General features: G+C 42.3%; 1 protein-coding gene across 2 annotated transcripts; it reads left to right on the top strand.

The window, feature by feature from the left end:
- On the top strand, positions 1 to 25,421 carry ano7 (anoctamin 7). 2 transcript variants are annotated; one of them, XM_081370063.1, is made up of 23 exons: positions 1 to 154; positions 442 to 499; positions 810 to 958; positions 5,823 to 5,930; positions 6,020 to 6,156; positions 7,198 to 7,255; positions 7,714 to 7,824; positions 10,853 to 11,018; positions 12,990 to 13,080; positions 13,180 to 13,276; positions 13,391 to 13,534; positions 13,683 to 13,820; positions 13,922 to 14,020; positions 15,984 to 16,086; positions 16,167 to 16,278; positions 16,352 to 16,406; positions 16,590 to 16,687; positions 16,783 to 16,937; positions 21,218 to 21,423; positions 22,761 to 22,897; positions 23,375 to 23,465; positions 24,271 to 24,390; positions 24,528 to 25,421. In XM_081370063.1, exons 1-23 carry the CDS (start codon positions 65 to 67, stop codon positions 24,660 to 24,662), a joined length of 2,658 nt encoding a protein of 885 aa, XP_081226189.1. In that variant the 5' UTR covers positions 1 to 64; the 3' UTR covers positions 24,663 to 25,421. The 2 variants fall into 2 exon arrangements, with proteins under 2 accessions (XP_081226189.1, XP_081226190.1); XM_081370064.1 differs by lacking the exon at positions 1 to 154 and having other exon boundaries at positions 379 to 499; positions 5,827 to 5,930.
- Positions 25,422 to 26,706: the final 1,285 nt, after the last annotated feature.

Raw genomic sequence — 26,706 nt, 5'->3', positions numbered from 1 at the left:
GGGGACAGAACTTTTTCAGATTGGTGGACAGACAACACAGAGGTAAACTGGCTCTTTTGAGATAATGATGAAAAGGAAGAAGAATTTAGTGGAGGACAGAGCCACACTTATCACCCTCTCGGACCACCCCAAACAAACCTACGGGAGCGTGGAGGTACTAGAATTGTCTTTTATCTTGAGTTGGAAAAAAAGTGCAGGTTGTTTACAAAATTCATCAGCGGTCACAAAGAGAGGAAGCTAATTACAAGTTAACAATGTAACACAAACATGCCAGATTTCCTTGCATCCCTCCGCCACTCCACCCTAATATCCCTGATAACACATATATGAGGCTTTTCTGAGGAATTTTCTTGTTAAGATCATTCTCTGAGGTTTGTACGCATGGATATATCAATTCTTCATATTGATACTGATTGTGGAGAGTGTTCATGTTTTTCACAGACATGTGTGGCACCTCAGGATAACAAGAATGTATTCAGTGACGGGGTCACCCGAATTGGTGAGTACTATGGGGGAGAACATAAAGGAAAATACTGTCTTCTGTGTCTATAAAGGTAAATGATATTTGCTTGAAACTTCATTTTGAAATCTCATTTTGACAACGGATTTGCCAAAAAAATTCTTTTAGAGATTTTTTTTGTCCACTTTCTCTACCCAATATTTCCTATGTTACCTGTATGAGATTCATCTGTATAATGCCAAGCTATGAATGTTTGATAAATTGTTATTTTGGAAAACGTTCACCTCTTAAAGCATTTCGAATTTTTATTAATTTGATGAATATACATTTTTTTTTTATTTGATGACAGATTTTGTCTTGGTTTGGGAGGAATCTGTGAACCCCTTGAAGTCGGCAGAACTGGATGAACTCTCGTCTGGTTCCTCGCGTGATACACACAGGAAATGGAGGACAGAATTTCTTTCCAGACTCCGGGCTGCCGGCCTTCATCAGGAGACGGTATACAGTATGACAATGTTTACATGCACATCAAACTCAGCTTAAGATCTAAATTTGGGTTGCAGCCATATTCAGAATGCGAGGTTTTATATATATATGTATGTACTGTATGTATGTATGTATGTATGTATGTATGTATGCGTGTATAAAGCTTTGTGAAAAAGAAGTACACTTTAGCATACTTTTAAAAAGAAATAAAATACTTTAGCACAAAATAAATGTTTTTGGACACTGAACTGCATGTTATTTACAATAAACTGATAGTATATTATAGTTTAAATATCTATATTAAATGCAATTAGTTGAACAGCATTTTTAGTAAGAATTATATACATATTTTATGTCATTTCATAATGATTTCTATTTCTATGTTTTTGAAATATAGTATATAAAGTGTACTGCTGAATGTACTGACAAGCATTTGTGGTAAAGTAAAATAGGCTTTAATGTAATTTCTATTGAAACTTGTATGTCATGTATTAAATATATTTGTAGTTACACATCTCAAAAGATGAAATATCAATTTAGTACATTTAAAATATATGAACTTTAAATGTAAAATGTTTAAGGTGTCCTTGTAACAGTGTAACTATACATTCAAGAACTGAGTAATATTGATTAACTACTAGCCCTTGAGTCTGCTCCTGTTTCGGCTCCAGCCCCTGAGCTCAGCCCAGGGTCCACTCCAGAGTCAGCTCCAGACCCGGACTCCGCTCCTGTGTCAGATCCAGACCCGGAGTCCACTTCAGTGTAAGTTCCAGCCCCTGAGTCCGCTCTAGTGTCGGCTCCAGCCCCTGAGTCCGCTCTAGTGTCGGCTCCAGCCCCTGAGTCCGCTTCAGTGTAAGCTCCAGCCCCTGAGTCCGCTCCAGTGTCGGCTCCAGCCCCTGAGTCCGCTCCAGTGTCGGCTCCAGACACTGAGTCTGCTCCAGTGTCGGCTCCAGAACCTGAGTCTGCTCCAGTGTCGGCTCCAGCCCCTGAGTCTGCTCCAGTGTCGGATCCAGCCCCTAAGTCTGCTCCAGTGTCGGCTCCAGCCCCTGAGTCCGCTCCAGAGTCTGCTTCAGCCCCTGAGTCTGCTTCAGTGTCAGCTCTAGACCCTGAGTCCGCTCCAGTGTCGGCTCCAGAACCTGAGTCTGCTCCAGTGTCGGCTCAAGCCCCTGAGTCCGCTCCTGTTTCGGCTCCAGCCCCTGAGCTCAGCCCAGGGTCCACTCCAGAGTCAGCTCCAGACCCGGACTCCGCTCCTGTGTCAGATCCAGACCCGGAGTCCGCTTCAGTGTAAGTTCCAGCCCCTGAGTCCGCTCTAGTGTCGGCTCCAGCCCCTGAGTCCGCTCTAGTGTCGGCTCCAGCCCCTGAGTCCGCTTCAGTGTAAGCTCCAGCCCCTGAGTCCGCTCCAGTGTCGGCTCCAGCCCCTGAGTCCGCTCCAGTGTCGGCTCCAGACACTGAGTCTGCTCCAGTGTCGGCTCCAGCCCCTGAGTCTGCTCCTGTGTCGGCTCCAGACACTGAGTCTGCTCCAGTGTCGGCTCCAGCCCCTGAGTCCGCTCCAGTGTCGGCTCCAGCCCCTGAGTCCGCTCCAGTGTCGGCTCCAGACACTGAGTCTGCTCCAGTGTCGGCTCCAGCCCCTGAGTCCGCTCCAGAGTCTGCTTCAGCCCCTGAGTCTGCTTCAGTGTCAGCTCTAGACCCTGAGTCCGCTCCAGTGTCGGCTCCAGAACCTGAGTCCGCTCCAGAGTCTGCTTCAGCCCCTGAGTCTGCTTCAGTGTCAGCTCTAGACCCTGAGTCCGCTCCAGTGTCGGCTCCAGAACCTGAGTCTGCTCCAGTGTCGGCTCAAGCCCCTGAGTCCGCTCCAGTGTCGGCTCCAGAACCTGAGTCTGCTCCAGTGTCGGCTCAAGCCCCTGAGTCCGCTCCAGACCCTGAGTCTGCTCCAGTGTCTGCTTCAGCCCCTGAGTCTGCTCCAGAGTCTGCTCCAGCCCCTGAGTCTGCTCCTGTGTCAGCTCCAGACCCTGAATCCGCTCCAGTGTCGGCTCCAGCCCCTGAGTCCGCTCCAGACCCTGAGTCTGCTCCAGTGTCGGCTCCAGCCCCTAAGTCTGCTCCAGTGTCGGCTCCAGCCCCTAAGTCTGCTCCAGTGTCGGCTCCAGCCCCTGAGTCCGCTCCAGAGTCTGCTTCAGCCCCTGAGTCTGCTTCAGTGTCAGCTCCAGACCCTGAGTCTGCTCCAGTGTCAGCTCCAGACCCTGAGTCTGCTCCAGTGTTGGCTCCAGCCCCTGATCTCAGCCCCTGAGTCCGCTCCAGACCCTGAGTCCACTTCAGATTCCACTCCAGCCACAGAGTCCACTCCAGCCTGAGTCCGCTCCTGTGTCGGCTCCAGCCCATGAGTCTGCTCCAGTGTCGGCTCCAGACACTGAGTCTGCTCCAGTGTCGGCTCCAGAACCTGAGTCTGCTCCAGTGTCGGCTCCAGCCCCTGAGTCTGCTCCAGTGTCGGATCCAGCCCCTAAGTCTGCTCCAGTGTCGGCTCCAGCCCCTGAGTCCGCTCCAGAGTCTGCTTCAGCCCCTGAGTCTGCTTCAGTGTCAGCTCTAGACCCTGAGTCCGCTCCAGTGTCGGCTCCAGAACCTGAGTCTGCTCCAGTGTCGGCTCAAGCCCCTGAGTCCGCTCCTGTTTCGGCTCCAGCCCCTGAGCTCAGCCCAGGGTCCACTCCAGAGTCAGCTCCAGACCCGGACTCCGCTCCTGTGTCAGATCCAGACCCGGAGTCCGCTTCAGTGTAAGTTCCAGCCCCTGAGTCCGCTCTAGTGTCGGCTCCAGCCCCTGAGTCCGCTCTAGTGTCGGCTCCAGCCCCTGAGTCCGCTTCAGTGTAAGCTCCAGCCCCTGAGTCCGCTCCAGTGTCGGCTCCAGCCCCTGAGTCCGCTCCAGTGTCGGCTCCAGACACTGAGTCTGCTCCAGTGTCGGCTCCAGCCCCTGAGTCTGCTCCTGTGTCGGCTCCAGACACTGAGTCTGCTCCAGTGTCGGCTCCAGCCCCTGAGTCCGCTCCAGTGTCGGCTCCAGCCCCTGAGTCCGCTCCAGTGTCGGCTCCAGACACTGAGTCTGCTCCAGTGTCGGCTCCAGCCCCTGAGTCCGCTCCAGAGTCTGCTTCAGCCCCTGAGTCTGCTTCAGTGTCAGCTCTAGACCCTGAGTCCGCTCCAGTGTCGGCTCCAGAACCTGAGTCCGCTCCAGAGTCTGCTTCAGCCCCTGAGTCTGCTTCAGTGTCAGCTCTAGACCCTGAGTCCGCTCCAGTGTCGGCTCCAGAACCTGAGTCTGCTCCAGTGTCGGCTCAAGCCCCTGAGTCCGCTCCAGTGTCGGCTCCAGAACCTGAGTCTGCTCCAGTGTCGGCTCAAGCCCCTGAGTCCGCTCCAGACCCTGAGTCTGCTCCAGTGTCTGCTTCAGCCCCTGAGTCTGCTCCAGAGTCTGCTCCAGCCCCTGAGTCTGCTCCTGTGTCAGCTCCAGACCCTGAATCCGCTCCAGTGTCGGCTCCAGCCCCTGAGTCCGCTCCAGACCCTGAGTCTGCTCCAGTGTCGGCTCCAGCCCCTAAGTCTGCTCCAGTGTGGGCTCCAGCCCCTAAGTCTGCTCCAGTGTCGGCTCCAGCCCCTGAGTCCGCTCCAGAGTCTGCTTCAGCCCCTGAGTCTGCTTCAGTGTCAGCTCCAGACCCTGAGTCTGCTCCAGTGTCAGCTCCAGACCCTGAGTCTGCTCCAGTGTTGGCTCCAGCCCCTGATCTCAGCCCCTGAGTCCGCTCCAGACCCTGAGTCCACTTCAGATTCCACTCCAGCCACAGAGTCCACTCCAGCCTGAGTCCGCTCCTGTGTCGGCTCCAGCCCATGAGTCTGCTCCTGTGTCTGCTCCAGACCCTGAGTCTGCTCCAGTGTTGGCTCCAGCCCCTGATCTCAGCCCAGAGTACGCTCCAGAGTATGCTTCAGCCCCTGAGTCCGCTCCAGACCCTGAGTCCACTCCAGCCCGAGTCCGCTCCTGTGTCGTCTCCAGCCCATGAGTCTACTCCTGTGTCGGCTCCAGACCCTGAGTCCGCTCCTGTGTCGGCTCCAGCCCCTCAGTCTGCTCCTGTGTCGGCTCCAGCCCCTGAGTCTGCTCCTGTGTCAGCTCCAGCCCCTGATCTCAGCCCACAGTCCACTCCAGAGTCGATTCCAGCCACAGAGTCCGCTCCAGCCCCTGAATCTCGTTTTTTCAACTAACCAGCCCCTACCATCACATTGACCATTTCCCAACTCCTAGCTTAGGTTCAGTAACACAACATTTTTTGTCCAAATTTTTCAAACCAATGAATCAATCCACAAGCCAAAGGATCACAATTCGCAAATCCTGGCCTGGCATTGCATTCCTACAAAGAATTTCCTTTTTTCAGACTAATAACTTTTCCTCTATGCTTCCCTTACTTAAAATCTTGTCACCATCCCCTACTGGTCACATACCTCAGTTAATGGGCATAACTACTTACGCCTACGCTATTTTTATAAGTCACGAAACCATTATCCTACTTAAGCTCTTGGACACCCATCCAGGTACTTTCTGTGCCAACCCACGTCAGATCACTATTTTGTCTGACAGATAATGGGTTAGGGTTTGGTTAAGGGTTAGTTGCAGGTAATTATGCATATTTTATAGTTATTACTGTGGTGACGTCATGTAACATTTAACAAGGACACTGTAAAAGAATGTGTTGTTATTGTTTTCTCATAATGTAAATGTGATGTCGAGAATCCAAAGCTGAGATTCAGCAGTCTTGGAACACTGAAAAACACTGATATATTTCCTACATGTTGAACTGAATATAAACACATTAGAAAAGTACACTTTCTAAAGTAATGTCTTTCTCCTACTATGAATGTGTCTCAGAAAGAGGTCGTGCAGGGAAAAACAAAGACTACTTATGTCCTTCTGAGCGCACCCTGGAATGTTCTGTGTTATTATGCAGAGGAGATCAGCCTTCGAGTGCCATTACAGGTAAAGCATACCTGATCTTTTATATCACAAAGTAAATTATACATATACTCACTATATCTTAACTGTTCTTCTCTTTTGGGTGATTTCAGGTTGTGACGATTCCAATATCAAACTGGTCTGAGAACATCCTAGAAAAACTGCACATCCCAAACATAATGGCACAAGATGTGCCCAACCTTCCACCGGACTACTATACCTGCCAGTTCCGCAGCAATAAACTAGAGAGGTACCGATCCATACTGATCCAAAAAGGGACAAAATATTACTCTTTGGGGTTCATTTTTTTTGTGCAAAATCCCAAAATTCGAAGAAGAAAAAACATGGATAGAAACATGGATAAAATCGTCACTTCCTGTGAAATGGGTGCAAAGTATCAGTAATACAATGATAAAAAGTTGCTGGAACTGGGGAAGCCTGTGACTTTTTTCCCTACATAACACAGTAAATAAGATTTTATGTGCATCTTGCAGTTTCCATTTAGTGAATATTTAAGTAATATTCCAGCATTTGCATAAAAATAAATGGATGGAAACAAAATATGCACCTCACACCATTTAAAAAGTTGGTGGTTTGTGATGGAAGGAAGTGAGTTCAAAAATAGTGAACTGTAAACATGTATTCAAACCCTGTGTGCAAAGAGGATCTGAGCCTGTCATGTAACATGCAGTTCATACACTTTAGTGTTTGCATAGAGTCAGCACCTCCTTAAATACAAACACATCACACACTCCCAATACACACTTATGCAAAGTTCTTGCTGTGTCAAATAGACTGTATGACCCATATATTTACTCACACACTTACAATCAACTTTTTGTTCCATAATATAATATAATATAATATAATATAATATAATATAATATAATATAATATAATATAATATAATATAATATAATGTAATGTAATGTAATGTAATATAATAATACATTTTTAAAATTAGGATGATCTAAACAAAGATTGATATAATATAATTTACAGTATTACCGTGTTTAGTGAGTGATTTAATGCCTCAGTTGAAGTGTCATTATTGGCACAAGTTTCTTTCTTTTTTTCTTTTTTTTTTTTTTAGTTTACTTGTTCACCAAGAAGAGAACAGTCTCAGAGAAGAGCTTACACATGAGACGACGTGATGTCTCATGAAAATATCACTTGTGAACTGTATATCTTTATCGTGCATCATTTGAAATCAAGCTTTTGCATATATTCACACTGTTTGGAAAAGTGTGTGTTTACTTTATCTTGCACTAATCTTTAATGCTGCTTTTAGGTTTCTTGGACATGAAAACAAGGACACTTTTTTCAAGACCACACAGAGGCACCAGATAGTGAGTTTTGAGAGCTTGTTCTTGAAAATGAAAAGTGCACTAAGGATTTTGTTTGTTTGTTTGTTTGGCTAATTCATGTGACACACATTGGGCTTTATACTGACATATGTTGCTGTGCACTGCATTGTGTGAAACATTTTCGGTTTCCAAAGTCATTGTTGAAACAACATAATTGGAGGGAAAATTGTATCCCATGATTTATTTATTTCACAAATTAGTAGTATTCTGATTATTTAAATTTAAAATGGATGCCGCCATGAGGGAATACCACCCTTTAGAATATAAAAGCACTGACATGATATTAAAAGTACAGTATGGGTTAGTACATTTTCTTACATGTAGAAAATAAATGTAAAATAATTAAATAAATACTTAATGCACTTTTACTTACCCTCATGTTTCTCATACAGAAACCGATCTACTAGTTTTCTGTAATTTCTCTGTCCTTTTTTCTGAAGCTATATGAGATATTAGCCAGGACTCCATATGGAGTGTTGAAGAGAGGGGAGGTTGGAGTCGGCAGGCTGGTTAGTGAGAATGTTCTCACTGCTGCTTTTCCTTTACATGAGGTACTGTAAGAGTATCCTACATTATACTGTATCTGAACATTACCTTAACAAACACACTTCTTTTCTGCATATTTCTCTTTTTGTTTACATATGCATGCAGTGATGCGTAAAGTCGACATAAATTCAAATTTGACTTCAGTTACATTCTTAAGGCATTTTTCCTTTCAAAAGCTACACTGAATGCTGATAACTATGGGGAACGTTTTTGTGCGTGTCCAGCTGTGAATATATGTGTGCAAATGTTTTGAACTTTTATTGCCTCGGAGAGTGACTTCATTGGAATGTGCGCACATCAGAGACTATAATTAGATATGCCACAGGTGTATCTGCCAGGTATTTTGCTTGGCAGTTCTCTTTTCATCTTCACTCTCTCAAAAGAAAAAAAAAGAGATAAAAATGAAAAGAGTGATCTACAAAACAAACGGTGTGTGTCTCCGTGTTTACGCCCTATGGCTGAATCGGACACACACCAATACTGTTTTGTATGTTTGGGGGAAGAGCATGCTGCCCTTGCGTTAGAGTAAGGCTAGTGTGAGCATTGTGAGTTATTTACAGTTAAAATGCTATGCACTCGTCTCGCTTATTTCCAAGGGCTAGCACCCACCACTCCATCGTGGGGCTTGCGAATGGATCTGGCTAAGGAGCAAGAGACGGGACCGTCCCTATCACTCGCTCTCTCTCTGGATCCACATGTCCTCTCGCATGATCCCGATGCGTGCCCCAGCGCCTCTTCGGCTCGTGCAAAGGACGACGAATCGCTAGGGTCCGCTTTGGATTTCGAGTTAGCAACCTCCGAGCGTTCCTCACGTGATGATAAACCAGTTTAGGAACTACTTGAGGTGGTAACTCGTGCGTTGGCCTGATTACAGCTAGACTGCCCACGCGAACAGGAGACCCCCAAATTATCTAAACTGGAAGACAGGTTTCTGTCTGGTGGCCAGGGGGAGGGACGACAACAACAGAATCTCCCCTTCTTTGAAGACCTCCATGAAGAGTTAAATGGTTCATGGGGGAAACCTTATTCTTCCCATGTCAAATGTTCCTGCTTGATGCCCCCATTTCAACTTCCGGCCTGTTTGGCGGCTCGGTGAAAACAGTTGGGACGGGGCGCTTAAATCTACCCGCCTCTTCCCGATACCCCCACGAAACCTCTGTATCATGCCGCCACCTCTGGTGTTATAGGGGACAGCCGTTTCCAGTGAAGTTTTGGTTGTTCCGTTGCTTACTGTTATCACCCAGGACACAGAACGTCCAATATCCCCAAAATTTGTACCCATTTTGTTGATGGCTATATTTCTGGCCTTGAAATACTTCCTCCAGCAGCTGAGAAGCTGCCATGTCCTAGTGCGGATGGACAACACAACGGCAGATCTCTTACAATCACCAGGGGCAGTCTGCGCTCGCAGAAAATACCAACAGGGGAATGGAAACTCCACCCCGAGGTAGTGAAACAAATTTGGTCAAAATTTTACGAAACAGAGGTAGACCTCTTCACCTCCCAACAGACAGCGCAATGTCCCCTCTACTTCTCTCCTAGTCACCCAGTCCTTCTATGTGATGCGATGGCACATAAATGGCCCAGAATGCGCCTGTATGCGTTTCATCCAGTTGCTCTGCTACTAGAAGTTCTAGCCAGAGTTTGCCAACAAGGGTCTTGTCTCTTATTGATAGCGCCGTGTTGGCCGAACAGAATATGGTTCTCGGAGATAATATCTCTTCTCGACGGCTTGCTCTGGGCGATGCCGGAGAGAAGGGACCTTCTGTCTCAAGCTCAGGGGACAATATTTCATCCCTGGCCCGAGCTATGGCCCCTGAAGGCTACCAACTGAGAGACACTGGGCTTTCACCTGAAGTTATAGAGACCATTCTCAGTGCTAGGGCTCCTTCCACTAGGAAAAATTAAGTCAATAAATGGGGTGTCTTTGAAAGGTGGTGCACTGCACGTAATGCAGATCCAGTTAACTGCCAGATTGGTTCAGTTCTGGAATTCCTGCAGGATAAATTATTATGAGGCACATGCCACACCACTCTCAGGGTTTATGTGGCCACTTTATCAGCTTGCCCTACCTTGATTGATGGGGTGCCACTTGGGAAACATCCTCTGCTCTCCCGCTTCGTTTGTGAAACCAGGCGCCTGAGGCCTCCCGTTAGAACCAAGATCCATTCATGGGACTTAGCTATAGTCCTGGAGGGTTTGGTTGAGACTCCCCTTGAACCCCCTTTTAAGATGTTTTTTTCCTTATGGATATCACTTCTTTTAAAAGAATTTTAAAAGGATTTGCAGGCTCTGTCAGTCTCGCCATCCTGCCCCAGGACTTTGCCCCAGGAATGGTGAAAGTGACCGTATGTACCGCATGTACTTGCATCCGCATCCTGACTACTTGCCTAAGGTCCCTTTCTCGACCGTACATACGGTCACTTTCGAGGCCTTCTGCCCTCCGCCGTTCACAACGCCGGATCAGGAGAGACTTCACAGACTGTGTCCAGTCCGTGCTCTCCAGACCTACATAGAACAACTATTTGTTTGTCAAAGGGGCCGTAACAGGGGGGCGGCTTCCGCAAAACAGACAATTTCACATTGGGCGAGGGATGTTATTGCCCTTGCCTATGAGGCGTGCGGTCAAGCTTTCTCTTGGCACACTTTCATAAGATTTTCAAGTTTGGATGTTCAGCTGGTCATGCACAAAATCGTTCCCCATAGCATTTTAATCAAGCGCAGCATCTCGGTCCTGCTTTTTCAGGGAACAGGGTTACAATCAAGTAACCCGGAATGTTTTGGACCATTGCACAAAACATTTTTTTATCTTCATAATCTTTCCTCAAAAGCAAACAACTTGCTCTACGTATAATAACTTTCCTTTTTTTGTCTGACACCAAGCAACGTCTTATTTTTTAACCCCTCCGTGACAATCATGAAGATGTATTATTATTATTATTATTTTGCCATATAATTCCCACTTTTCACAATCCATTTAATGGAAAGATGTCAGATTACGAAAGAACTGGCAATGATTTGTGTTCTCATTAGGGTCCATTTGAGATCCCGAGGACTCCAGTAGATCCACAGTCTCTCAACATGAGACAGATTCTGCATCACTACTGGGCTCGCTGGGCTTGCTGGAGAAAGTACCAACCTCTGGATCACATTCGCGAATACTTTGGCGAGAAGATAGCGCTCTACTTTGCATGGTTGGGTATGACTGAACTAACTATCTATCTATCTATCTATCTATCTATCTATCTATCTATCTGTCTGTCTGTCTGTCTGTCTGTCTGTCTGTCTGTCAGTCTATCTATCTATCTATCTATCTATCTATCTATCTATCTATCTATCTATCTATCTATCTATCTATCTATCTATCTATCTATCTATCTATCTATCTATCTATCTATCTATCTATCTATCTATCTATCTATCTATCTGTAACGTGCCATGTGTCTGCGTTTATCTATGTTGTCATAAGGACTCTTATTTTGAAGTTATTTTCTGTGCCCATTGTCCCTATGTTCTCTTCCTGTGTTTAGTTAATGTTTGCCTTGTTTGTTTCCGTATTTACCCTGATTAGTTTCCATAGTAACCATAGTAAGTCATCTACAACTGTTCAGTATTAGCCCTTGTATTACCTTACTGTGTCTCAATGAATTTGCAGAATTATACTACGGTCTAAAAATATGTACTCTTTTTGTGAAGAAAGAGTAGATACCTTTGAGTGTGTAGCAAAAAGTAGACAAGCTTTGGGACATACTATCATGTCATACAATTGAGTCTTTAACGGTTGCTCTCTGTCGCATCCTGTCACAGTAAACTGGACTGTCAATCATCTTGTCAAAGTTAAAATCCTCCATATTTAATTTAATTTAATTTCCTGAAATGATGCAGAAGCACGCTGATCTGCAGGCACGGGTCTTTCATGCGGAAACTCTCCTCATATTAATGCATTTAAAAGTTAATGGCCACACGGATCTTTATAAAAGTCCACATTGTTATTGCAGAGGAATTATAACAAGGATAACATTAAATAAGAATTTTTTTATCAGGTTAAACTTTGATTTGTCCCTCAAACCTTTATCTAAACCTCTCATCCGTCGGTCGCACATATCTGCCATGTTTTGTAGTTTTTTAACACTTTTTACTCGTGTTTGTAGTTCCTCCTCCAAAGCGCAATGGGTTGTGGGCAATATGAGCCTTTAGAGTGTGCACTGATCCACACTTCGAAAATAGTAGATCACTTCTGGCATACTCTTTTCAACATACTATGTTTTGGGACACACTTATTTTTGTTCACTGCTCCTTGCTCCCTGAGCACGGCGTATAAGTCGAAGTAGACTTCGCTGACAATAATCGCTCATTTGGTACGCCCTGCAAAGTCATCAAAGAAAGGCAACGACAGGGTTATATGCAAATATGCAAATCTAACATTCATCGCCATAACCATTCATAAATACTCTAGTTTGTATAATAATAAGAATATTTATGAATACTCAAACTCCTCGCAAAGCCATTTAAAAACTCTTTCACCGCTCTGCTCTATGATAGTTCAGACTGGTGACGTGGTGCGCAATGACAGTTGGATGATTTAAGCTCTTCACTTCCTGGGAAATGATGTATCACTTTCACCAGCCACTGTTGTTGTGCGGATGAGCGGGACGGAGCACGTTATGGGTTTTCTGTTAGAATGGTGTCTTGTAAGCGGCCCCTAAGTTAATAACTAATGATCTTTGCAACAGAAGTGAATCAATCAAAACTAAACTTAGCTGGACAATAACTGTATTCTCTAGAGCTGCTGTAAAGCCAAAACAATCTCTGTTACTTTAATGTCCTATTATCACTGTAAAGCTGCTTTGAAACAATCTATATTGTTAAAAGCGCTATATAAATGAAGGTGTCTTGACTTGACTTGACTTGATGTATCGATGTTCCCTTATTCCCTACACCGTTCTCAGTACCCCTCAAACTGAACATGTTTGCTCCCTTCGGGTTGTAATCTCACTTAAGATGGCGGAATACCCTGTGAAGTCCACTTCGCAGTCCACTTACGGTCGAATGGAACGCACCTATAGGGACGACGGGCAGAGAGAATAACTCCAAATTAAGAGTCCATATGCATCCTCTGAATTGGGACAAAGCTTATGACTAACTTTCCGTCCTTATTTCTCATCTGTAGGTTTCTACACAGGCTGGTTATTACCAGCAGCAGTAGTGGGTTTTATTATATTTCTGTTTGGTATCTGGCTGATGGTCACCGATGTGCCTGCGTAAGTATTATCACAGACTTAACAACTGCATAACGTTGATGACCAAGCACTCATCCTGACCCTTGACCCCTGTGGTCTGTGCTGATATCTTTTCCGCAGACAAGAGCTGTGCTCCAGTCGAGACACCTTTGTAATGTGTCCATTATGCAACATCTGCAGCTACTGGAACCTCTCCAGCATCTGCTATACTTATAAGGTGACATTTCTACAAGGTCACCTACTTTTTAAATCGTTTATGGCATTTTCACGTTCTCTGTGAACTAGCTTTCACATTTTGTACTCAAAATACTTGTTCATAAATTTGCGATAGGCAGGCTTACTATTTGACAATGGAGGAACTGTGTTCTTCAGTATATTCATGTCTCTGTGGGCCGTCACCTTCCTGGAGTACTGGAAGCGCACAAGCTCCATACTCTCCCACCGATGGGACTGTTCCGAATTTGAAGATATAGAGGTGATTAATTTGGTTACACAGTGTCTAACGTTTAATATGGACTAGTCTTCAGGCTAGAGCAATGCAACTAATATTTTGGCTAATAGAATAACAACAATTTAATGCTTTGTCTCCATTGCTTTCCATAATATTTCTATTCTGACATTAGGAGAGGCCAAGACCAGAATTTACAGCATTGGCACCCATGACGGTTCGTAATCCTGTGACTGGGACTGAGGAGCCCTATTTTCCAGAGACTCAACGACTGAGTCGTACTCTAACCGGCAACATGGTCATCGTTCTAATGGTTAGTCAATGGGTTTTCATCTCACATCTGTTGAGAAATCTTGCCAACACAATTTTAAAATCTTTGTCATCATGGTTGAATTTTCTTATTTATGCTTGCAGATTTCCATGGTTTTGATATTCCTACTTGGCATCATCCTGTATCGGTCCATCCTAAGCATCATTATCTACAGATCTCATAATTCCTTCTTCATTTTTTCAGTAAGGTTCTTTCTATTCCTTTTGATACCTAAACCATATTATTTTCACAGTGATTAAAGACTGTCTAGTGATTTTTGCTGATACAGATTTTAAAATCTCTTTGATCAGATACATTTGCATATACATTTACATTAGCAAGCCCTTGTGAAAAAGAAGTACACTCTGTTTTTAGTACATTGTAGTTGTGTAAACGTACCCTAAATGAGTGTATTACAGTAACAAGGGGCAGTTGGACGAAATAGGTTGCTATAGTAACCACCAGGCACACTCTAGGAAAATAGAGCCAATTTTTTGAGAATTCCAGGCAGAGAACAATTTGTAATTGTGCTGTGCCGAACCAAGCTCAAGTGGAAATATAACTGGAACCATTCCTTACCATTTTTTGATCTGTTCGTCCCGATGGGGGAAAAAGTGGCTTAGGTCAACTGGAAGAAATAAACTCAGGAACCAGGAATATAGAACTAAGGGTATGTTTACAAGACAACGATGTATTAAAAACGGTAAAGTTTTTTCTTTGCCTTTTTCGCGTACAGACGACAACGTTGTCAAACGATCCCAGTGCACACGGATCTTTGAAAACGATTGTGGCATTCTTCATGCCAGGCCAGGAGTTGGCAATGTCACTATGCGCCTATAGACTGAACACGTAATTCACATGAGCATGACGTCACTGTTTTCACAAATTCACGTTTTTGTAGTTTATATGGAGACGATAACAGTATCATTTTCAAAAACTTCCACTTTGAAACCTGTTATTAAAAGCTTGCATTTTCAGACCCTCAAAACGCAAAAAAACTTTTCTGTTTTTAGTTAAAAACGATGTCTTGTAAACAACCAAAATGAGAGCACCAAAACAGAACATAACCCTGACAAATAACCAAGAAAAAAAATTTTTTTAATACTGGACACTTAGAACGTTCAGAGAAATAACATTTTCATAACTTAATGGGAACGTTTGCAAAACATATTTTTGTTTGCTGGGTTGTCACTGGCCAACCAATAAAACTAGCTTGGACTTGCAAGAATCCAGCTACAATGAGTCAAAAGCAAATGCCTTGCGCTAATATTTACACCAATGCAAACCAACCATTGCTTAAAGGGTTAGTTCACCCAAAAATGAAAATTCTGTCAGTAATTACTCACCCTCATGTTGTTCCAACCGCGTAAGACCTTCGTTCATCTTCGGAACACAAATTAAGATATTTTTGATGAAATCTGAGCCATGTCTCACTCCTCCATAGGCTGCTATGTGACCGAAACTTGCTGGCCCAGAAAAGTCATTAAAGAGATCGTTAATATAGTCCAAGTGACTCCAGTAGCTCAATCTTAAGTAGGCTATATCAAACGACGAGAATACTTTTTGTGCGCAAAAACAAACAAAAATAACGACTTTATTCCACTTTTCATTTCCTTCTCTCTGGGCCTCGTAGTGTTTTTGCGCTGCGCGTCTGTGTTGCACGTCATCACGCATCACACACATGACCGGCGTCGGCCAATAGTGAGCCTACGTGGTGACGTGCAACACAGACGCGCTGCGCAAAAAGACTACGCGAACCAACTAGAGGCCCAGAGAGAAGGAAATGAAAAGTGGAATAAAGTCGTTATTTTTGTTTGTTTTTGCGCACAAAAAGTATTCTCGTCGCTTGATATAGCCTACTTAAGATTGAGCTACTGGAGTCACTTGGACTATATTAACGATCTCTTTAATAACTTTTCTGGGCCAGCAAGTTTCGGTCACATAGCAGCCTATGGAGGAGTGAGACATGGCTCAGATTTCATCAAAAATATCTTAATTTGTGTTCCGAAGATGAACGAAGGTCTTACGCAGTTGGAACAACATGAGGGTGAGTACTGACAGAATTTTCATTTTTGGGTGAACTAACCCTTTAATCACATATTGCAGCACAATTTTAACATTAGGCTATGCTTTGCTTACTCTAAGAGATGTTTTTCACCCCTGTAGGCTGGAAGGATAGCTAGCCTTACTGGTTCAATGCTAAATTTGCTGGTTATTCTATTGTTGTCGCGGCTCTATACTTGCCTGGCCCAAATTCTGACACGATGGGGTAAGCTATTTCATATCTACACATACTATTTTGGTATTTCTTTTGGTATGCCAAACAAAGTATCATCCTCTTCCTTCTAGAAATGCACCGCACCCAGACCAAATACGAGGACGCGTTCATCCTCAAGGTTTTCATCTTCCAGTTTGTCAACTTCTACTCATCTCCTGTTTACATTGCGTTTTTCAAGGGAAGGTGGGTATGCAGTTAGAATGCATGAATGTGTATGAAGATTCAATATTCGACTAATGTTTGATCTGTTCTACAGGTTTGTTGGATACCCTGGAAATTATGACACACTCCTAGGAATCCGAAATGAGGATGTGAGTGTTTACACTGTTGGAAAGTGTCACATAGTCCTCCTTTGTTTGTTTAAAACTAATAAAATGAACACTGCCAGCCACAATACACAATTCTGAATTCAATTCTGAATTGTGGAAAAATCCGGAATATGAATATCTCATTAATACATGTGTGTAACTTGTTTGTGTGCTTCTTGTGTGTAGTGTGGCTCCTCTGGATGTCTCATTGAACTTGCTCAAGAGCTGTTAGTCATCATGGTAGGCAAACAGGTCATCAGCAACATCCAGGAATTTGTCTTGCCGTAGGTCTTTTATGCATCCAGTGCATCTTCGTTTTGTTTGCTCTTTATAGTGTATTTTATTATAGGCCTAAGTTTTCTCCTTCTCTTTCCAACAGTAAATTCAAGACCTGGTGGCACAGGAGGAAGCTGAAGCCAGCTCCCAGTAAGGAGGTGATAGATGAACCCGACACCAGTCCAGAGATCAGTCCATGGGAATCTAACTATCAGCTGCTAGTGTGTGAAGGGCTGTTCGATGAGTATCTAGAAATGGGTGAGACCTTTTAATGTAATTTAAAAGATTTAACATATTTTAAAATGTAATTTATTCCTGTGATCAAAGCTGAGTATTCAGCATCATTACTCCAGTCTTCAGTGTCACATGATCCTTCAGAAATCATTCTAATATGATGATTTAGTGCTTAAGAAACATTATATCTGTTTATCAGTTCAAATCTCTATAAAAACTGGTTGTCCAGTGAATGGAAGTATCCTGATTTTAAAGATTTTAAAGACATTCTATTAGGGTCACAGACGATATCCAGTCAATGAATTATTGTTCTTGACAGTTCAGCTATAATGTGAACAGAAATAATCCCCTGTCGGATTAATAAATTCACTTCCAATAACCGCTTTAGACTGGTTTGTGCAATGTAAATCTTGTTCATTTTATTCACTTTAATATCTCGGTGTATAGTTGAGAATCATGATTTGTATTACCTTTTGTTATAGCGTCTACTATCTAATTATAATGAAATGTATTATGAGAATGATTTAGAGAAGAGATGTTTAATTATTTATTTATTTTTTATTTTAAAGTGCCCCAATTATGCTATTTTAAAGGTTCGTAATTTTATTTTGGAAGTCTCCTGCAATAGGTTTACATGCATCACAGGTCAAAAAACACTTTTTCTCATAAAATACATTGTAGCATCAGCTCTTTTCTCACAGTGTCTGAAACGGTCCGATCAAGGATTCAGTCACTTTAAATCGCTCCCTTCTGAGAGCCTACTCTGCTCTGATTGGTCAGATGACCCCGTCTGTTGTGACTGGTCTACTCTGCTCTGATTGGTCAGATGACCCCGTCTGTTGTGACTGGTCTACTCTGCTCTGATTGGTCAGATGACCCAGTCTGTTGTGATTGGTCTACTCTTCTCTGATAGGTCAGATGACCCAGTCTGTTGTGATTGGTCTACTCTTCTCTGATAGGTCAGATGACCCAGTCTGTTGTGATTGGTCTACTCTTCTCTGATAGGTCAGATGACCCAGTCTGTTGTGATTGGTCTACTCTTCTCTGATAGGTCAGATGACCCAGTCTGTTGTGATTGGTCTACTCTGCTCTGATAGGTCAGATGACCCAGTCTTTTGTGATTGGTCTACTCTGCTCTGATAGGTCAGATTACCCAGTCTGTTGTGATTGGTCTACTCTGCTCTGATAGGTCAGATGACCCAGTCTGTTATGATTGGTCTGCTCTGCTCTGATTGGTCAGATGACCCAGTCTGTTGTGATTGGTCTACTCTGCTCTGATTGGTCAGATGACCCAGTCTGCTGTGATTGGTCTACTCAGCTCTGATTGGTCAGATGACCCAGTCTGTTGTGATTGGTCTACTCTTCTCTGATAGGTCAGATGACCCAGTCTGTTGTGATTGGTCTACTCTGCTCTGATTGGTCAGATGACCCAGTCTGCTGTGATTGGTCTACTCAGCTCTGATTGGTCAGATGACCCAGTCTGTTGTGATTGGTCTACTCTGCTCTGATAGGTCAGATGACCCAGTCTGTTGTGATTGGTCTACTCTGCTCTGATAGGTCAGATGACCCAGTCTGTTGTGATTGGTCTACTCTGCTCTGATTGGTCAGATGACCCCGTCTGTTGTGACTGGTCTACTCTGCTCTGATTGGTCAGATGACCCCGTCTGTTGTGACTGGTCTACTCTGCTCTGATTGGTCAGATGACCCAGTCTGTTGTGATTGGTCTACTCTTCTCTGATAGGTCAGATTACCCAGTCTGTTGTGATTGGTATACTCTTCTCTGATAGGTCAGATTACCCAGTCTGTTGTGATTGGTCTACTCTGCTCTGATAGGTCAGATTACCCAGTCTGTTGTGATTGGTCTACTCTGCTCTGATAGGTCAGATGACCCAATCTGTTTTGATTGGTCTACTCTTCTCTGGTAGGTCAGATGACCCAGTCTGTTGTGATTGGTCTACTCTGCTCTGATTGGTCAGATGACCCAGTCTGCTGTGATTGGTCTACTCAGCTCTGATTGGTCAGATGACCCAGTCTGTTGTGATTGGTCTACTCTTCTCTGATAGGTCAGATGACCCAGTCTGTTGTGATTGGTCTACTCTGCTCTGATTGGTCAGATGACCCAGTCTGCTGTGATTGGTCTACTCAGCTCTGATTGGTCAGATGACCCAGTCTGTTGTGATTGGTCTACTCTTCTCTGATAGGTCAGATGACCCAGTCTGTTGTGATTGGTCTACTCTGCTCTGATTGGTCAGATGACCCAGTCTGTTATGATTGGTCTGCTCTGCTCTGATTGGTCAGATGACCCAGTCTGTTGTTATTGGTCTACTCTGCTCTGATAGGTCAGATGACCCAGTCTGTTGTGATTGGTCTACTCTGCTCTGATAGGTCAGATGACCCAGTCTGTTGTGATTGGTCTACTCTGCTCTGATAGGTCAGATGACCCCGTCTGTTGTGATTGGTCTACTCTACTCTGATTGGTCAGATGACCCAGTCTGCTGTGATTGGTCTACTCAGCTCTGATTGGTCAGATGACCCAGTCTGTTGTGATTGGTCTACTCTTCTCTGATAGGTCAGATGACCCAGTCTGTTGTGATTGGTCTACTCTGCTCTGATTGTGATTGGTCTACTCTTCTCTGATAGGTCAGATGACCCAGTCTGTTATGATTGGTCTGCTCTGCTCTGATTGGTCAGATGACCCAGTCTGTTGTGATTGGTCTACTCTTCTCTGATTGGTCAGATGACCCAGTCTGTTGTGATTGGTCTACTCTTCTCTGATTGGTCAGATGACCCAGTCTGTTGTGATTGGTCTACTCTGCTCTGATTGGTCAGATGACCCAGTCTGCTGTGATTGGTCTACTCAGCTCTGATTGGTCAGATGACCCAGTCTGTTGTGATTGGTCTACTCTTCTCTGATAGGTCAGATGACCCAGTCTGTTGTGATTGGTCTACTCTGCTCTGATTGGTCAGATGACCCAGTCTGTTATGATTGGTCTGCTCTGCTCTGATTGGTCAGATGACCCAGTCTGTTGTGATTGGTCTACTCTTCTCTGATTGGTCAGATGACCCAGTCTGTTGTGATTGGTCTACTCTGCTCTGATAGGTCAGATGACCCAGTCTGTTGTGATTGGTCTACTCTGCTCTGATAGGTCAGATGACCCAGTCTGTTGTGATTGGTCTACTCTGCTCTGATTGGTCAGATGACCCAGTCTGCTGTGATTGGTCTACTCAGCTCTGATTGGTCAGATGACCCAGTCTGTTGTGATTGGTCTACTCTTCTCTGATAGGTCAGATGACCCAGTCTGTTGTGATTGGTCTACTCTGCTCTGATTGTGATTGGTCTACTCTTCTCTGATAGGTCAGATGACCCAGACTGTTATGATTGGTCTGCTCTGCTCTGATTGGTCAGATGACCCAGTCTGTTGTGATTGGTCTACTCTTCTCTGATTGGTCAGATGACCCAGTCTGTTGTGATTGGTCTACTCTTCTCTGATTGGTCAGATGACCCAGTCTGTTGTGATTGGTCTACTCTGCTCTGATAGGTCAGATGACCCAGTCTGTTGTGATTGGTCTACTCTTCTCTGATTGGTCAGATGACCCAGTCTGTTGTGATTGGTCAACCGCTTACAGCATGTGTCAGAAATGAAACGGTGTATCTGAACGGATATCTGAATATCAGCTCCAGAAGCTTCCTCAGCACTTGATACACAGTGATACAAACAGTAACGATGGTGTCAATTTTACCTTATCAATTCGAGCCAATTCAAGTCCTCATTCTTTTGAATTGTTGCAAAGTGGATTAGCTTTCACAGTGCAGAAAACATTCAACAACATGTCAACAACACAAACCAAGCTCTTCCAGTTTCAGCTAACTACAGTGTTTGAGGGTCAATGTACAGTACACGTTGTTTGCAAGCAGCCAATGAAGACCAATGAAGGCGAGTATTATGCAAATTAGTTTCAAAACCAATGTAGGTTTGAGCAGGAAGTGAGACTGGAATTACTGATGAATCCTTTCAGGCAGTTTAGAATTGGCTCTAGTTATTTTCTTAGAAAATAACTTAATTTATTGTACTCTTTGAAACTTTGCAGGCCTTTTACACTTATAAACAGCTAGGCCTATATTACACATTACAATGAAAGGTAATATCCGACAAAAGCATAATAGGGGTACTTTAAAATAAATTATTTGTGACACAGTATATTACCATCATAACAAAAACTACAATTTGAATAGCTTTCAAATTGGAGGCAACTGCAGTTTAGCACAGATGAAACACTGATTTTGGAATTCTTTATCTTGTCAGTTCTGCAGTTTGGCTTCATTACCATCTTTGTAGCAGCCTGTCCTTTGGCTCCATTGTTTGCCTTGATAAATAACTGGGTGGAGGTGCGTCTCGATGCCCAGAAGTTTGTGTGTGTGTACCGCAGGCCCGTTGTGGAAAGAGCACAAGACATTGGCATCTGGCTGACCATCCTAAAGTTCATCTCCTACCTGGCTGTCATCAGTAATGTAAGGGGCTTCTTAATTTATATTGATTATTTGGGGCCAAGCACCAATCTGTATGTGTCTTTTTATCCTGCATCTTTATCTGGATGGGAGACTAGAACCATGAAAAGTTGTAAAGGTTGGCACAGTGATTAGAGTGTCTTTTCATCCCTCTAGTGCCAGTATATATTTTCATGTCACCCCCCTTTTGATCATAAATCTAAGATTAAATGGTTGTAATTCATGAATGGTTTAAGATTTGTCTCTTTTTAAAGATACTCAGCAGATTATTACAGAGGTGAACGCGTTTTAAAAGATTAAAGTGTAAAAAAGTTGCAGGTAACTGTAAAGCAAATGGACTGAACCACAAATTGAGCCCACTAAATGGTTTACCATTTTCATGGTAACTCAATGTCCAATTTCCAAAGGATGAATTTTGAGTGTTTAAGCTTTCGATACCTAATTTTTGATGATTACTAAAATATGTGATAGGGAAAAAAGGCCACAACAAAAGCATGCCAAGTGTCCTGCTACTGGAACACTGACAATTAACATAAATCATCTTGAAATTTAGTTTAGATTATCTTGAGTCTATATACAGGTTAAAACTTATAATATGTCCAACACAATCGAATGGCGAATTGGTGGCTAATTTGAATGATTCCTTACGATCTCATTTGTACATTTTCATATGAGCTGCCTATGCCCCAGTGATGGTAATGTTTAGTGGCTTCATTTTTAATTTTTTCTAAAAATCTTACTTTTTTTTCCGTACATTAAACAAATTACAAAATGATACAAAATCGCCAGCTATGTTTTCCTGTGAGATCGGGTTGATATTGCATTCTCCTGCAACTTATCAACAAATGTGATCATGATTATGCTATTCAGAAAATGTGATGCATGATTTTGCTGAAATATAATGAAATATTGGTAGGCTCTATATATATAAAAAAAACACATCTATCATGTCATTATGTGTGGCGAGTTGGCTCACGTGATTTTTAAGGGAACATAGTTCCTTGGTTTTCATGGTGCACTGTGGGATTTCAGTGCACTTGTAGGATTTTGCGATTGATACAGCCCTAAAAATGGCACACTCCCTGATCAGTGCCCTGACTACTGAACTAGGGACCTGATTGAGACACAGCCCATGTATCCTTGGGACATTCCCTCGATCAAGCTTACAGTGTGTCTGCCATTATTGTATGCGTGACTCTGCTTTCATTGTTAGTCGATCAACACTGAATTGTGAGTTCATTTACAGCTTTTGATGTCCAAAAATCTCAGTCCAAAATCATGTTAATTAGACAGGCTGTGTGTCCTGTTTAGGCGTGTTTGACGTCCTGTTCTTTTGCCAGGCTTTCCTGATTGCCTTCACATCTGATTTCTTGCCGCGACTCTTTTACCGCTACACTGCGGGCAGCATGAGCGGATACATCAACTTCACCCTCGCTGTTGCCCCTGTGGACTTCACCCAAAGCCAAACATCCTGCAGGTGAAGACCAAACTGTTGATATACGATTATATACTGTTCAATAGTATGGGATTGGTATGTTTGGATTGGGATACATTTAGGTACTGTATATGCTCACCAAGGCTGCATTTATTTGATCAAAAATGTAATTTTATTCATGTGACGTCAAAGCTGAATTTTCAGCATCATTACTCCAGTCTTCAGTGTCACATGATCCTTCAGAAATCACTCTAAAATGCAGATTTAATGATCAAGAAACTTTCTAATAATCAATGTGTATCAATTGTATGTTTTCATGTTGTTCATTGTAAGGTTAGGATGATAAAGAGGCTGAATAAGAATACACTCGTTTACATTTTTGCCATGACCTTGTTAACCTTGTATATCATTTCTATTAGGTTGTTTGCAGTATTTAAATCAGGTATTCTATTTATATTTTAATACATAAGCCATTATGAGTGTTAATCAAGATTTTTTTTTATTTTTATTTTTTTTTAGATATCGAGGTCTCAGGGATGAGAAAGGACGGCACACACAAGAGTACTTTCATCTGCTGGCCATACGACTGAGTTTCGTCATTATATTCGAGGTGCACAGTCTAGCACTAGTTTGACCAAATACAATTTTGTAAACTTTGCACATACATTTGTTCTGATAATTATGGAAGCCACTGTGTTTCTGCCACTGAATACAAAAATTTAAAAAGGCAATTGTGAAAAAGGTCATTTTTAAAGTGTAAACACATGAATCGGATATGGTCGCAATTGAAAGAACGTGTAAACGGACAGTCGAAAAATCAGATATAGGCAACACATCAGAATTGGGCATCAAGACCTGCAGTGTAAATGAGCCCTATGGGACAAAGTGTACGCGCATTATGCACCCGCCCATAGGCTTTTATAACTAATGCGCCCTTTAAATAACAGGTTTCATTGACTTTAGACCAGGTTTCAGTTGGTCAATGGCGCTGTCTATTTCAGTTACCAGCACGACCATGGACGAACAAATGGGCGCAAATGCATTTGCTATTTAAACAACGTGGCACAGAATGTGAAAATGATAACTGCGTCGGGCTGAAACTAAAAAAAAAAACACTTAGGCTGCATTTCGCCGGATGTTTGATAGGGCCCTATATCTCGCAATTCTTACTTTTTTAACACAATTGCGAGTTTATATCTCACAATTCTGACTTTTTCCTGCAATTGCGAGTTTATATCTTGCAATTCGGATTTTTTTTTGTTGTTGAAAAAAGTCAGAATTGTGAGATAACAGTCACAATTACCTTTTTTATGTTTTGTGACAGAAACAAGCTTCCATATTAATGAGATATGAGATATAGACGATTATAAATTGACAACAGAACACAATTTATAAAGTTGATGATGGGTTTTCAGCATGTTGTACTCATGATTGGACGGATTATTGACTGGATGGTGCCAGATATTCCAGAGGAGGTGGAAATTAAGATCAAAAGAGAGCATTACATGGCCAAAGAGGCACTGGCTGAGAATCAGGTGACTTTTATATCCACGAGTTATGACATCATATATTAAAACAATATAATAATACCTAATTTTTATAATTTTTTCAATGTTGATTCCTCATTCCTCACACACTTTTCATAAACATCGACTCTCCTGCCCTTCTTCAGTCTTTGAGTAAAAGTGTCCTGGAGGAGGTGGAGAGGCAAACCTTCGAGCTGCGACGAAGAATACAGAGTCCTACAAACAGTATCTCCCCTTCCTCCAGTCCATCTCCTGAACACGAGGACAAACCTCCACCCTGACAGTCTGATATATGACGCTTTTTTATAAGTCAGGCTCTACAGTAAATAGATGTCTGTAAACTGTTGCCTATTCATTGACAATAGGCAACTACTTTACTGTTAATGCTGTCCCAAATAAAATACAGTCTTGCATTATATTGAAAATAGTATACTGAATGTGTGTATTATACATAGGGTAACATGGGGTAAGATGACCCCCCCACCCACCACCACCATATAATTTTTTCTTCTGATGATAGATGACACAAAATCTCATGTCAGCACTTTTGATGAATGGCTTCGCTATTTAATTTTGTCATTTCATCTGAATATCGACATTTGTGAGATTTAGAAAGTTTGAGCTGAGCTTGAGCTAATTGATCTGTTTTGTCTCTGGAAAATATTGATCTATGACATTGTATAATGTTGAATATCAAAGGTTTTTTTGTGCGTCTATTTGTTAATGTGGGATTTGTGGACACATAAATGTTTTCGGATTTGTCATGTAATAGTTTTTATTTATAAAGATCAAATAATACCCTTGGTGTAAGATGGGCCACCAGAATTGGCGGAGAAAGCTCAGAGGCATGTTGTTAAAGTGTTATTATTTTTAATTGTAATAGCCTACTAATTGTAATTAATGGGGTTATTATTTAATATATCCATTAATTGGATATATATTACAGACAGCTTTGCTTATATAGTCATTTACACTTTCTATAAAAGTTTATCGAGGGGATATAGGCTATATGGATTATTGTAGATTATTACATTTATTGTAAAATAAAATAAAAACAAAAGGATACATTTATTGTTTTTTTGTTGTTGTTGTTTTTTCATTAAAAATAATTGTGTGCATATAGACATTTTCATGTATAAGAAATATAGACCAACATATTATAAAAAGTGTAATAAAACTCCCTCCCCCAAATTATTCATAGCTGCAAACTAAACACTTCGGGTCATAAAGGGGACCAAATCTAAATACCCAAACAAAACCCCCCCAAAAAAAAAAAAGCCTGTAGAGGAAAGAAAACTGCTTCAAGCCATTTCACGGGGTCTTATGAACCTAAAATGGAAGTGAAATATTTTTTTGGTAAAGCTGGTGTTTACATGCATACGCGAACACCAAACGTAAACGAATGTACTTTTAACATATTGTGTGGAACACATCCGTTCACATTTTTTATTGATGTGTGTGTAACAATAGTTCCCTCTGCTGGTCACAGGATCAACACTATAAGACCAGAATGAGAACCATTTCAACATTTTTTTAAACATAGGCTAACCATCGATGATATGTTCGTCTATAGTTGCCTATTATTTTTAATAGTTGCCTAATTATATCCATCCATCTGGTACCAAGCTAACTAGCACAAGTTTTCATTTTTTCAGATGCCATGGACCAACAAATATGATCAACCTGGTGCGATGCTGTGAAAATGAATATTATGAATATGCGTAAAATAGTTTTTGGAAAATATTTTGTTTCTACTTTGCTACATTATTACGTTTTTCTACTCACTATATTACTGTGCTGTGCAGATGTATTAATTATCTATTTTAATCGAAACTTATTTGAATCAACGTTTTATTAATTGCATTACATATTTCCATGGGACTGTTTCTGGGGGATGAGTCTGAGGGAAGAACAGGAGACAATGGTAAGGAGAATGCAGAAGACAAAAGGTAGGTAAAATAAAAAGTGAAACCCAAGAAACAGTCCCACGGACCCAGCCCCAAACCCCCGTCTCTGAAATAATAATTAATAAAGGCTGGTTTAAAGTACTTCTTCCTGCCTCTATGTATTAATGCTCATGGGTAGCCTAAATGGGTTCCATTCAGACCTTAACATTAAGTATTTTACTGTAAAGAAGATTCAACAAGACATTTTCTGTTGTGGTATTTATGCAAATTAGCACAGTATACGTAATTAGATTAGGCTATGCATCGTTTGCCCATGTTAACAAACAATTTAAAAAAACATTTTTTTTTTGTCTTGATGTAAGTAATCTGTAATTTTCATGGTGATATCTAAAGGTTAAATTGTTTATCCTATTTACGT

Source organism: Scardinius erythrophthalmus (genome assembly GCF_964197995.2).
Source record: "Scardinius erythrophthalmus genome assembly, chromosome: 7".
NCBI lineage: Eukaryota > Metazoa > Chordata > Actinopteri > Cypriniformes > Leuciscidae > Scardinius > Scardinius erythrophthalmus.
This window is presented reverse-complemented; position numbering and strand designations above follow the sequence as displayed.